Below are 13,022 nucleotides of genomic sequence, written 5' to 3' on the forward strand. Positions count from 1 at the left end.
TAGGTTTTTTTTTTTAAATATTTATTTATTTATTTATTTATTTATTTATTTATTTATTATGTATACAATATTCTGTCTGTGTGTATGCCTACAGGCCAGAAGAGGGCACTAGATCTCATTACAGATGGTTGTGAGCCACCATGTAGTTGCTGGGAATTGAACTTAGGACCTTTGGAAGAACAGGCAATGCTTTTAACCACTGAGCCATCTCTCCAGCCCCCTCCATTCAGACTTTTAACACAGGAATTATGTGGGATCTTCAGCATGTTTATTTATTTATTTATTTTTTTAAAGTTATCCACATAATTTTTTAGATTTATTTATTTATCATATACACAGTGTTCTGCCAAAGGGGACGCCAAATCTCATTACACATGGTTGTGAGTCACCATGTGGTTGCTGGGATTTGAACTCAGGATGTCTGAAAGAACAATGAGTGCTTTTAACCTCTGAGCCATTCTTCCAGCTCCTGGTTGTTTTGTTTTAAATCATTCTAAGATCCTTGCCTTTGTATACTATTGTACATCTTTCTGTCCTATGCAGCCAACTTGGCTCATGACCTCTCTTTACAGTATATGTAGTGAAATGCGAATGTTAATTAGAAACCTTTTATTAACTGTGGTATTCTATGAGTTATGGTAATTTTTTCTTAATTTTTGAAGATAGCAGTGTATGTACAGTATTATTTTTCCTGGTCAGAATAAAAATGGTGGCTATAAACCTAATACAGTACATCAAAATATGTTTACTTTTTTTTTTTTTTTTTTTTAAGTGGGGCATGGTGGCTTATAACTGTCATCACTGCACAGGCAGTCCAGAAAGGTTGCTGAGGGTTCAAGGCCATCCTGGGCTATTTGGAGAAGTTCAGACTAGCCTTGCCTCGAAACGGGGTGGTAGTGCATGCCTTTAAGGAGGCAGAGGCAGGCGGATCTCTGTGAGTTTGAGGCCGACTTGGGGCTGCAAAACGAGTTCCAGGATAGGCTTCAAAGCTACATAGAGAAACTGTTTCAAAAAAACCAAAAGCCAAACAAACAAACCAATAAGGCAGTGGCAATAGCTCATTGGCAGAGTGCTTGCCTAGTATGCTCAGAGTTCTAGGTTCAGTCCCCTTTACTATCAAAAACTAAGACTACAGCAGCAGAAAGGAAAGTGTACTCGGAATTTACTGTGTGTGCCAGGTGGTTTACAGGCCGCTGAGTCATAGATCCTTTTAAGTTTATGTCTTTCCCTTATCCGTCTGTGTATTCTTGATGTGGTTGGGGATATATGACGCAGAAGTAGAGAAATAACAGTTTTTCACTATTGTATGGTATATTGGTAATTGTATATTTTAACACTTAAGTTTTCTACAAATTTTAAAGATGTCTAAAAAGTGTAGGAGTCATTTTTAGGGAGTCATGTATATTATATGGCCTATGAATGTTTTTTATTTATAATAACCATATAAAACAAAAAAATTTAGGAAATCAAAGTGCCCTGTGTAAAGATGGACTCAATGGAAGAATTTGGAAGTTTGGATTCCCCAGAATTTGAGAATGTGTTTGTAGTCACTGACTTCCAGAATTCTGTCTTCAATGACTTGCGTAAGACTGACTGTAGAATTGTTGGACCTCCAGTCATACTCAGCTGTGCCCAAAAGGGAGAGGTGAGAAATACACACTTACTGTGACTTTCTAAGAATACATTTTTACTAATGAAATTTTTGAAAATTTATATTTAGAAAATCCTGGTAATTGTTGAGTGTATGTAACATTTAGAATAATTCATGGTTGCTGGGTGTGGTTGCTCAGGTGAAAATAGAAGGATGTGAATTCAAGTGCATTCTTGGCTATGTGGTGAGTTCTAGGCTACATGAGGCTCTCTTTCCCTCAACAAAAAGGTAATTAACAGGGACTATTCTTATGTATGTTTAATATTTTAATAGTCAAAACCCAAGGCCATTGAAAGCCATACAATGTGTGCATGTAAAAGCCCATATGTATGGCTTTACTTATGACACCTGTAATACCTTAGGACAGATTTGCAGAGGTTTGGTTTCCAGAAATGTGTACACATAAACCTTTTTTTTTTTTAATTTAAGCTGGTGCAATATCCATTTTTGTAAAATTTTAATAAGGAAAATTATTTTAGCCCCTCATCTCCCAATTTTAAACATTTTGTGTGTGTCAGAGGACAACTTGGAGGATTCAGTTCTCCTTTCATTATGGTAAAAGGTGAAAGGGTTCAAACTCAGGTCATCAGGCTAGCTAGCAAGTGCCTTTCCCCCTACTTGGAAAACAAGGCCTGTGTGTCTCTGGCTGTTCTGGATGTCACTTTGTAGACTAGGCTGGCCTTGAACTCACAGAGATCTGTCTGCTTCTGCCTTCTGTGTGCTGGGATTCAGGGGTTTTCCCCTATGCCCAGTTACATTTTTAAGCTGTATTTTGAGATTGGGCCTTCTTGAGTTCCTGGATGATCTTGAATTTACAATCCTCCTGTCTCAGCCTCCTGAATGCTGAGACTGATTACAGGAGTATACAGCCACGGCTGGCAGGAAGATTTTTAATCTGGAGTTTAGAGTCTGACTTTTATTATTCCCCTTTCCTCCGCATTATTGGAAAATTCAAGTAAACCTTGGGTATTGAAAAGTTAATTGGCGGGGCTAGAGAGATGGCTCAGTGGTTAAGAGCACTGCCTGCTCTTCCAAAGGTCCTGAGTTCAATTCCCGGCAACCACATGGTGGCTCACAACCATCTGTAATGAGGTCTGGTGCCCTCTTCTGGCCTGCAGACATACACACAGACAGAATATTGTATACATAATAAATAAATATTTAAAAAAAAGAAAAGTTAATTGGCAAGAAGAGAAATCATTAAGCTTGAGGAAATGTTTTCTAAATCCTAACTGTAAAGGAAGCTCACAGTTTACAATAATGTCCTCCACAGCCCTTGCCATTCTCCTGCCGGCCGCTGTACTGTACCAGCATGCTGAACCTGGTGCTGTGCTTCACTGGGTTCAGGAAGAAGGAGGAGCTCGTAAGTACCATGAGGCAGCTTCAGAGACATTTCCTAGTAATGCAGATTCAAGTACATTTACTTACTTCTTTTTGGTGAATTCATTTAAAAATTCTTGAAGGAAAAAATGCTGACCATCAGGTTCTAAATTTTAAAGAAAATTATTAAGAGCTTTGTTAAGTTTTGTAAGTGCTAGCTGTCACGTAAATTAATAGAAAATTTGACTTTTTTGCTAATGATCAGTTACATTGGTTAACTGGCGTTTTTAATACGCAGAATTGATATTGTTATGCAAGCAAAACTTGATTCTTATCACTGCAGAGACATCACAGAAACAGTTTTCTGGTTCACAGTAAGTTGGAACCAGTAAATGTTGTTGAAATTTGTGTGACAAATATTGATGTTATATAACCTGATGTTAAAAGTCAGTATATTTGGGGTTGGGGACTTGGCTCAGTGGTTAAAAGCACTTGCTGCTCATTAGAGGACAAGTTTGGTTCCCAGCACCCATGTCAGGCAGCTCACAGCTGCCTATAACACCAGCTCTGGGTGAACTGACCCCTGCTGCTGGCCTCTGAATACCTGCTTCTGTGTGTGTGTACTCACAGACACATAAATAAACGCTTGAAAAAAATAAATCAATATATTTGTGGGTCTATGGTCTTGGCCTTGATACCCAATATTGTAAAAAGTAAATAAGATGAAAAAATGAAAGCAATAAATGTGTATTTAGGCAGTGTTAGAATCAGTTGTCTATTAACTTAATACTCTGTATATTGTTTGTTTTTGTATAGTTTTGTCTGTAGCAACAACAGTAAGCTACCCTTTAATTTTTTATATAAAATTTAACATTTATCAAAATTTGTATAAATTTTGTAAAGTAATTATGCTAAATAAGTTATTAATGCAGATTTATTCAAAATAATTAAAACCAGTTTTGTCATATTTTCTTTTGAGGTGAAATTGGTGACATTGGTTCATCATATGGGTGGAGTTATTCGAAAAGAATGTAATTCCAAAGTAACACATCTGGTGGCAAATTGCACACAAGGAGAAAAATTCAGGGTATGTAAACTTAATATTTTTTCAATATAGTATTACTCTGTAATGGTTTTTTTATTTATGTTTGTTTTGAAATGTTCTCATAGTATAGTCCAGGACAGTCTAGAAATCATTTTGTAGGCTGTGCTAGCTTTGAACTCAGTATCCTCCTGTTTCCCTGTCCAGCTCTACCATGCCTGGCTTGGTATGGGTTTAATATTACTCTTCTGTTGATTCTGCTGTTTTTGAGGATCAGATTGAAATTTTGTCATTGGAATTGTTTGGTAAAGGGTTTGTGATATATCTCAGTTACAGAGTGCTTGCCCAGCTTGCAGGAAGGACTCTTTAGGCTCCAGCACTGCACACCTTTCTCAGTACTGCATGGTATCATCCCAGCATGTTGGATGGAGGTGGCCACAGGAGGGTCTTATTTGACTGCTTAGGTAGTTTGGTTAGCCTGTGTAATTTGAGTCAGTTTTAAAAAACAAAAGGGAAGCAAAGTGGAATCTTGATGGCAGGTTTAAATCACAGATTATGGCCCATTAGGTTTTAAGAAGGCAGTGAAACTCAAGTTAGATGTTGAGAGGTGAGTGCAATGGTGAGAGCTGGGAGATGGGTTTTGCTAGCAAAGTGATATGACCAGTAGAGACAGGCGGGTCAAGAATTGTGAGATAGTCAGGCGTTGGTGGCACATGCCTTTAATCCTGGTGGATCTCTGAGTTTGAGGCCAATCTGGTCTACAAGAGCTAGTTCCAAGACAGGCTCCAAAGCTACAGAGAAACTCTTGTCTCAAAAAAATCAGGAAACAAAAAAACAAACAAAGAATTGTGAGAACAGATATTTCACTGTTGACTTTTTAAGAACATAGCCTTTTATAAAATGATCCTGTGTCTTTGCATGTGTTAATTACCTTATATTAAAAAGAAAGGATTATCTATTTAAAAAAAAAGAAACAGGAGAAAGTATTTTTTTCCCAAGGCAGGGTCATTTTGTTTTGTTTGGTTATTTTGGGGGGGCCGAGTAAAGGGTTTATTTCAGTTTACAGTTTCACATCACAGTTGATCACCACAGAAAGTCAGGGCAGGAGCTCAAGACAGAGACCTAGATACAGAAGCCATGAAGGAATGCTGCTCACTGACTTGCTCTCTATATCTTGCTCAGCCTGCATTTATGCCCCAGGCCCTTCTGCCCAGGGGTGGTACCACCCACAATGAGCTGGTCCCCCTATATCTCTCAATCACTGATGGAAGAAAATCTAGGAAACTGCTCTAAAGCTTGCCTACAGCCTGATTTTTTTTCAAAAATTTTATTTATTCTTTGGGTCTTTTATATCATATTATCTTAATTTATTCATTCCCTCGGCCCTTTATATCTGCCCTTCACCCCTGCACACTCCCTAAATAATATAAAATTTAAGAGAAAAGAAAGAAAAAAAAATAATTAAAATGAAGTACAAAGGGAAAACTCAAGAATCTCGCCATGGAAGTTGCAGTGTGGCACCATGAGTCACACCTTGACTCCTTTGTCCATATCCTTTCTTGCAAGTGTTGAGTGCAGAGAGGCATTGGTCTGGTTTGAGGCCTCTAGTTTCTACTTCCCTGCCTCTGGCTTGGGCTCCTGGATATCCTGTTGCTGTTGTTGCCCTGTGTTGTGGAGATCCTGTAGCTTTGAGTTTGCTCCAGTAGATCATAGATGGAGTGGATAATGGGGCGGGCCGAATCATATCTTTGGGACTGGGCCTGGGCAGTTGTAGGGTTGATCCACCAGATGTGAAATGGGGACAGTTATCCCATGCTTACAACTTTGGGGCTGGCTCACCTACACCTGCACTAACAGAGTTGACTCTCCCGCTCTTAGGATCACAGGGCCAGTTCTTCCTGCCCCAGATGCTAATGGGGGGAGACAATTATCCCGCACCCATGCTGCCACAAGACAGATGGGTAATGGAGACAACTCTCTCATGCTCACAATTTTGGGGATGGCTCACCCACACTTGCGCTAACAAGGTTGGCTCTGTTGTGCTTCCCTGGTAAGGTGCAGGGTTTGCTCTCCTGAGTGTTGCAGCTAGTGGACACCAGGCACTGTTCTCCTGCACTTATGACCACAGGGACAGCTCTCCCACCTGCCTCTGGCGTTGTGAGTGGGACAGCTCTTCCCCACTCATACCACCACAAGACAGATGAGATGGTTCATGGGGACAACTCTCACCCACTTCTGCACCCACAGGGTTGGCCCTATTGTTTTGTTTGTTTGAGTGAAACAGGATTTCTATTAATGTAACTGGCTGTCTTGGGATTCGATGGATAGGCCAGGTTGACTTGAAACTCATAGAGATCCTCCTGCTTCTGCTTCCCATGTGCTGGGATTAAGATGTGGGCCACCACGTCTACCTACATATCCTAGTCTAACCTTCCAAGTGCTGGGATTATTGGACTATCCATCATGCCAGTTGAAAATAATTTGCTGGAATTGAAATCTGTTTTAAGTTGTAGTTGAACTTGGCATTTTATTTATTTTGTGTGTCTGTGTTAGCATGTGGGTGTGTGCTTGTGCCTATTGTGATTAAATATACTTAAATATACAAAAACTTCATTAATTTTAAGTTCACAGTTCAATGCCATAACTACATCTACTGTGCAGTTATTGTTATAATCCATCTATTAACCCTTTTTTCTTAACTTCAGGGCTTTTCCTTCTCTTGCTTCAGATCAACACTTAGTTTCTGTCTCTGTGAATGCCAGTATTCTAAGAAATGTTACTTGTCTTTCAGTTGTATGTTGTCCAGTAGCATCACACTTAGTAATGACAACTCACCCTTCAAACAGTATCAAAATCTTTAGGGTCAAAATTTGGGCTGGTAAATGACACTCATTATAAATCAGTTCTGTGGTACACATGGAAGGCTTTTCAGCTGTCCATTCAGTACTCCATAAGTAACAAGCAGCACGCTATTCATAAAACTCAGGTAATATGTACCACCTAACAGAAGAGAGAAATACGAAAATATACACTGCTTTTAATTTTTTTGTAATACTACATCGTTCTAAGTTAGACAACAAGATTATTCTGATAGCTATAAGATCTTACACAATGCCTCATATTTATCTTAATATCAAGGTCAGTGTCAGATTGTGGTGCTGGCTACGCTGCCATGGCAGCCCCCTCCCCCACTGAGAACCTCTGTTTTTAGGAGTTTGGCTCTCTCCTTCCACCACATGGATTCTGGGGTTTGAGCTCAGGTCATCAGGCTTGATAGCAGGCATTGAGCCATCTTTCTCTCTCACCTAATAATTTAAACTCCTAAGAGTTTGGTGACTTCGTCCCATGGGTTTTGTTTTTTGTTTCTTTTTTTTGTTTTTTAGTCCTATGTTGGCCAGTAAGTACTATCAAGGTGTGAAACTGGAAACAAAGGAGAATTCAAAGTTTAATAAGGATAAATTTAAGAACTATGTTTATAGAAAATAAAATAAAAGAATTGGGTACCTCTCCTGGGCAGCACAATACATATGACCTCATTGAGAGGGGTGTGGGAGGTCTGGCCCTACCCCTAATCTGCCATATGGTGGTGTAGACCTGGGAGAGATGCCTCTTACCCCCGGCCTCCTCACCAGCTGCAGCACTCAGAGAATGGCCCCTAGACTTTCTCTGGGCAGCCCAGTGGAGCTGGCCTTGATAGTCCAGGTCTGGGAGAGCTGACCCTAAGGGCTTGAAAGCAAGAGAACTGGCCAAACCCCTTGGTTATTACAGCAAGGATGAACTAGGCTGGGACAATGCTGGCGAGCTCACCCTGGTGGTGAGGACAAGGGAGAGCTAGAGGGCTGATTAACTCCACAGTTACCCAGACCCAGAATCAGGGTTATGATTGGCTCACCCCAACACCCACCCCATCTGTGATCGGCTGGAGCATGTAAAGGAACCAGTCCTGCAGACCCAAAGCTGCAGGATCTCTGTTACACAGGGCAACAACTGGGTATCCAAGAGGAGTCTCAGTGAGGGCTTAATATCGATGGTGTAGCAGAAAGAGGCCTGAAGCAGACCAATGACTTGTTGCAATGAACACTTGGAAGAAGGGGTATATGGACAAAAGGGTTACTACCTAACTCAGTGTGTTACACTGCAGCTTCCATGATGACCTTTTTTTTCTCTTAAGTTTTATTTAATGGTGGGAGATTGCAAGGGGAGAAGACAGATAGGAAGGGAAGAAAAAACGAATGGTGTGATGTGAAAGACTCAAAGAATAAATAAAAAGAAAAAAAATTGAGTACCGTGGACTTATTTTAAAGTTACTTTATCTTTAACAAAATACAACAAAAATAAAAAAATTCTGCTAAGACTTTTGCACAGTTCTTTAGAAGAACTTCCTTGAGTACAATTATTTAAAGTGGAAACTTACTTGTGGTTGATGTTAATATTCTTAGGTTGCTGTGAGCCTGGGCACTCCCATTGTGAAGCCAGAGTGGATTTATAAAGCATGGGAAAGACGGGATGAGCAGTAAGTGCTTAGGCATCCAATAGTTTGTGTATTCAACTTAAAAAATCTCAATTTAAAAAAATTGGTGCGTGTGTGTACGTGTGTACATACTTGAATGCACGTTCTTGCACCACATGCGTGTAGTCCCTGAGGAAGCCAGAAAATCCTCTGGAACTGGAGTTATCATGTGGGTCCTGGGAATCAAACCTGGGTCCTATGGAATAGCAGCCAGGGTTCTTAACTACTGAACCATCTCTCTAGTCCAGCATATTATTTTTTTAAATGTGTGATTTTTAACCTTTGTTTTTAAAGATAAAGCCATGTGCCAACAAAAACTAAATTTGTAGATCATAAGGAAAAAGAAATATAGTCTTTGAATAGCTTAGGGAATAAAACATAGATTATGAAACAATTAATTGAAAGATTTGGTATCATTGGGTTTTACTTTGTAAAATAATTGTGTGTGTATGCACGATAGTATGTGTGGGCATGCGGACGTCAGCGGACTCTGGAGTTGGTTCTAGGGACTGACTTACACTGTAAGGCACTCGTGCCACACGCCTTCACCTGCTGAGTCGTCTCACAGGCTGATTTTTGTGAAATACTTTGACTGGTCAGTCGATGCTTTGGTGGTGGAGGTGCTTGCTACCAAGCCTGCTGACCCTTGTTTGATTCCCAGGGCTCGTATCAATGAGAGATTGGACTTCTAGGGTCCGCTGACTTCTGTTGTGTACTCGGCTCCCATGTACACACATACAATTAAGATTTCGTGCTTATCTACACATTTTAAAGTTTACTAGGTAATAGCTTAATGCTTTCAGGTATTTGGATTATATTACAGTTTTTTTTTTATGTTTGAATTGCTGCTTGCAATTTATTATCTTGTTTCACTAACTCTCCAATTACTCGTTCTCTGCTGTGGCACTTTATCATCATGTAAAATTTCATGAAATTGGAGGATATCTGTGATATAAATTCCAAAACAGCCAGGATTTGATTGATGTGAAGATTGTCTGTGATTGCATTTGTTCTGATGTAATGGACCCCTGGGGCCTATACATGTTACTAAGCAACATCCCAGACAATCCCCTCTCTTTAAAAAAAAACAAAATAGACAAAATCAAAAACCAGCTGCAGTTGTGAACATTTCAGGATCTTATGTAAAATATTTTCAAGAAATGCCTTACACTAAGACCTATATAATACTGAGATGCTGTAAATGGATGTGCCTAACTGATGAATTTAAGCAAGTATGCATTTGTTCTAGGTATTTCTGTGCAGACATTGATGACTTTAGAAATGAATTTAAAGTTCCTCCATTTCAAGATTGCATTTTAAGTTTCCTGGGATTTTCAGATGAAGAGAAAAACAGTATGGAAGAAATGACTGAAATGCAAGGTAAGATGGCCCGGTGTGTGCGGCGGCTCAGAGACAAGGGTCTGAGCACGGATGAGAGAGGGTCTAGCCTACTGTGAGTGTACATACAAAGGAGAAAGTGAGCGGAGCACCAGTGCTTCCTGAAAGTTGACCACCCATCTTATGTTTTGCTGCCATGGTTATCTGCCATGAATGAACCCTTGAACTGAGCCAAAATGAGCCCTTGAAGCCCTTATTAGAAAAGGCTGATATCATAAAAGTTGTCTACGTTTTCTCCCCAGATATGTTTACCCACTTCCTAATAAAATAGCTGGTGTAGAGATGGCGGTGGGGGAGCCGTTGTCTGATTGTGTGTGGCTGTGTTCTGTTCTCTAGGAGGCAGCTGTTTACCGGTTGGGGATGAAAGGTGCACCCACCTTATTGTTGAGGAGAATGCAGTAAAGGAACTTCCATTTGAACCTTCCAAGAAACTTTTTGTTGTCAAGCAAGAGGCAAGTAACTTGAGTAAAATTAGCCAGCTTCAACAGTACAATAATTTCTCTGCTGAGGTAGATTTAGATTTAACTTAAATATTTTCTTCTCCTCTAGTGGTTCTGGGGAAGCATTCAAATGGATGCTCGTGCTGGAGAGATGATGTATTTGTATGAAAAGGTATGTTTTTGCTCTTGAGCTATTGGCTCTGTGATTTTATTTTTTTGGTAGAAAATTCTTTTGTTTCCAGAACATGTAGAAATCATGGTATAATTGCATACATGTTGTATACATGTATAAAGAGTAGTTGAATATACCCACATTCTTAGTCTATGTAATTTTAGTGGAGCTGCAGTGCAGTGAGGTGGCTTTCACTGTCCAGATGAGTTTATGTCAGCTTGACACAGCTGGAGTCACTTGCGAAGAAGGACCTCAGTTGAGCAAATGATCCCACCAGATTGGTTTATGGACAAACCTGTCATAGACATTTTTGATCGATGTGGGAGGGTCCACTTCACGGTGGTCTCTGCTACCTTTGGGTTGGTGGTTCTGGAAACCATAAGAAAACAGGCTGAGCAACTCAATAAGCCAATAACTGAGCAAGCCAATAAGCAGTAATTTTTCATGGCCTCTGCTTCAGTTCCTGCTCCAGGGTCCTGTGCTGACTTCCCTGGTTGATGGATGGACTGACTGTAAGTTGTAAAATGAAATAATCCCTTTCTTCACCAAGCTGCTTTTGGTCATGGTTTTTTAGTACAAAAACAGAAACCCTAGCAAAGACATTTACTATAACACAAGTTACTCCTGCTGATTGTTGATGATAAAACATCAAGAGTAACACCCCTGTCTTTAGAGACTTGAACCCTACTGGATCAAAGGTGTGTTGTATTCAAGTATTGTAGAGATTCTCAGTCTGAGAGGCTCTGCAGGGTTGAATGGGACTAGCGAATGTTGAACCAGCATTCTAGACTAACCAAGTAAGGACATTAAGTAGAACAACGAGGGAGAGAGGAAAGTTGAGACAACTTTAAAATAGTTAGTTGAAAGTGACATTTAAAACAGTTATGGAAAAGAAAAGCAGTAGGTAAATTTCGGTAGATAGGAAGACTCAGAGTTCTTAATATCCTGAAGAGCCACATATTTATCATCCGGAACTGTGAGTCATTGTTCTTAAAAAGATAATTTTCCTAGTAGAATGTAAGCAAGAAAGATCTTGTTTTCATGTTGGGTATCAAGAAGAGGACTTTTTTTTTTTTTTCCGAGACAGGGTTTCTCTGTAGCTTTGGAGCCTGTCCTGGAACTAGCTCTTGTAGACCAGGCTGGCCTCGAACTCACAAAGATCCCCCTGCCTTTGCCTCTTGCGTGCTGGGATTAAAGGCATGCGCCACCACCGCCTGGCAAGAAAGAGGACTATTAAACAAATTCTAGAAAGATTTATGGGAAGAGTTATTTCAGTTTGAGATTTAGTAAGTTTGAGTGGAGAAGCCAGGCATATGATGTACATGATCATAATCCTGTTACTCAGGAGGCTTCAGCAGCTTTCCAGTGAGTTTGAGGCCCAGGTTTGGCAATGTAGTGAAGTACCAGGTGAGCCCAGGCTACACAGCAAGACCCTGCCTCAGTAAAATGAAAATAATTTTTGAATACTATATTGAGTATAAGATTGTAGACTTCATGTTTCCTCAATAAGATCTATGTCCTTACCTCACTGTGCTCTTTAGTCTTGTTCCCAGTGAAGTTTCAGATGTGCTTTAGATGCACTGAGAGAGCTCTCAAGCCCTTGTTTGAGCTGGCAGTGTTTCTCAGGAAATACTGGCGTGTACTTAGTTCCCTCACTCTATATACTTGGGCACAAGGAGAAGAATGTGTGGCTCATTCTCTCTCGGGTCATGCCCTAAAAAGAGTAGCTAGTAATTTATGGAGAAGGGGGCTCTGAAAAAGAGGTGCAAGGCTGCCAGTTACAGTGGTGTCTTCGCCATTCTGTTTTGTGAAGCTTCTGAATTGTCTAGTAGACGTAAGATTCTAAGAATCATTGTACAAAGTTTGGAGTTTTGCCACTTGGGATGTGTCTTTTGCATTCCTGTCTCAGTCAGAACCATCACAACACTGAGCTTTTGTGCTTTGGTTTCAGACGAACACTCCCGAGCTCAAGAAGTCGGTGTCTCTGCTGTCTCTGAGCACTCCAAACAGCAATCGCAAAAGACGCAGGCTGAGAGAAACCCTGGCTCAGCTCTCCAGAGAGACCGACCTCTCCCCTTTCCCGCCCCGGAAGCGGCCCTCGGCTGAGCATTCCCTTTCTATTGGCTCTCTCCTTGATATCTCCAACACACCCGAGTCTAGCATTCACTATGGAGGTAGTTCACATCTTACTAAATTAATCTTTAAAATGGAATGGACTGAAATGACTAAAAGAATAAATCTCTACTACAGTGAATGAATAGGAAAGGTTTATTCTAGTTGAGGAAATAAGACACTTGGAAAGCTAAGCGTAGCCCTTGTAATGCTAGTACTGGGCAGGTAAAGACCAGAAGATGAGTTCAAGACAGTCTGGCCAACGTGAGACTCTATCTAAAACAAACCACACACACACACACAATCAGTCAACTATGTCCGCTATGCATAATACTTTTGCTGAATAATTGTACTCTATGCTTTTGTGTGTGTTTGTA

At 40.3% G+C, this 13,022-nt stretch overlaps 1 protein-coding gene across 1 annotated transcript in view; it reads left to right on the forward strand.

The window, feature by feature from the left end:
• The first annotated feature begins 374 nt into the window (after positions 1–374).
• Positions 375–13,022, forward strand: part of Ect2 (epithelial cell transforming 2) — a 51,476-nt gene continuing 38,828 nt past the window's right edge. Inside the window, exons 1-9 of the mRNA XM_050142115.1 lie at positions 375–380; positions 1,463–1,645; positions 2,925–3,014; positions 3,951–4,058; positions 8,453–8,526; positions 9,773–9,903; positions 10,258–10,373; positions 10,471–10,533; positions 12,485–12,707. Of these exons, the coding sequence (XP_049998072.1) occupies positions 375–380; positions 1,463–1,645; positions 2,925–3,014; positions 3,951–4,058; positions 8,453–8,526; positions 9,773–9,903; positions 10,258–10,373; positions 10,471–10,533; positions 12,485–12,707 (994 nt within the window). The remainder of the gene's footprint in view (positions 381–1,462; positions 1,646–2,924; positions 3,015–3,950; positions 4,059–8,452; positions 8,527–9,772; positions 9,904–10,257; positions 10,374–10,470; positions 10,534–12,484; positions 12,708–13,022) is intronic.

The sequence above is a fragment of the Alexandromys fortis genome, unplaced genomic scaffold (genome assembly GCF_014885135.2).
Source record: "Alexandromys fortis isolate MF-2015 unplaced genomic scaffold, M_Fortis_MF-2015_v1.1 scaffold_41, whole genome shotgun sequence".
In the NCBI taxonomy this organism is placed as follows: domain Eukaryota; kingdom Metazoa; phylum Chordata; class Mammalia; order Rodentia; family Cricetidae; genus Alexandromys; species Alexandromys fortis.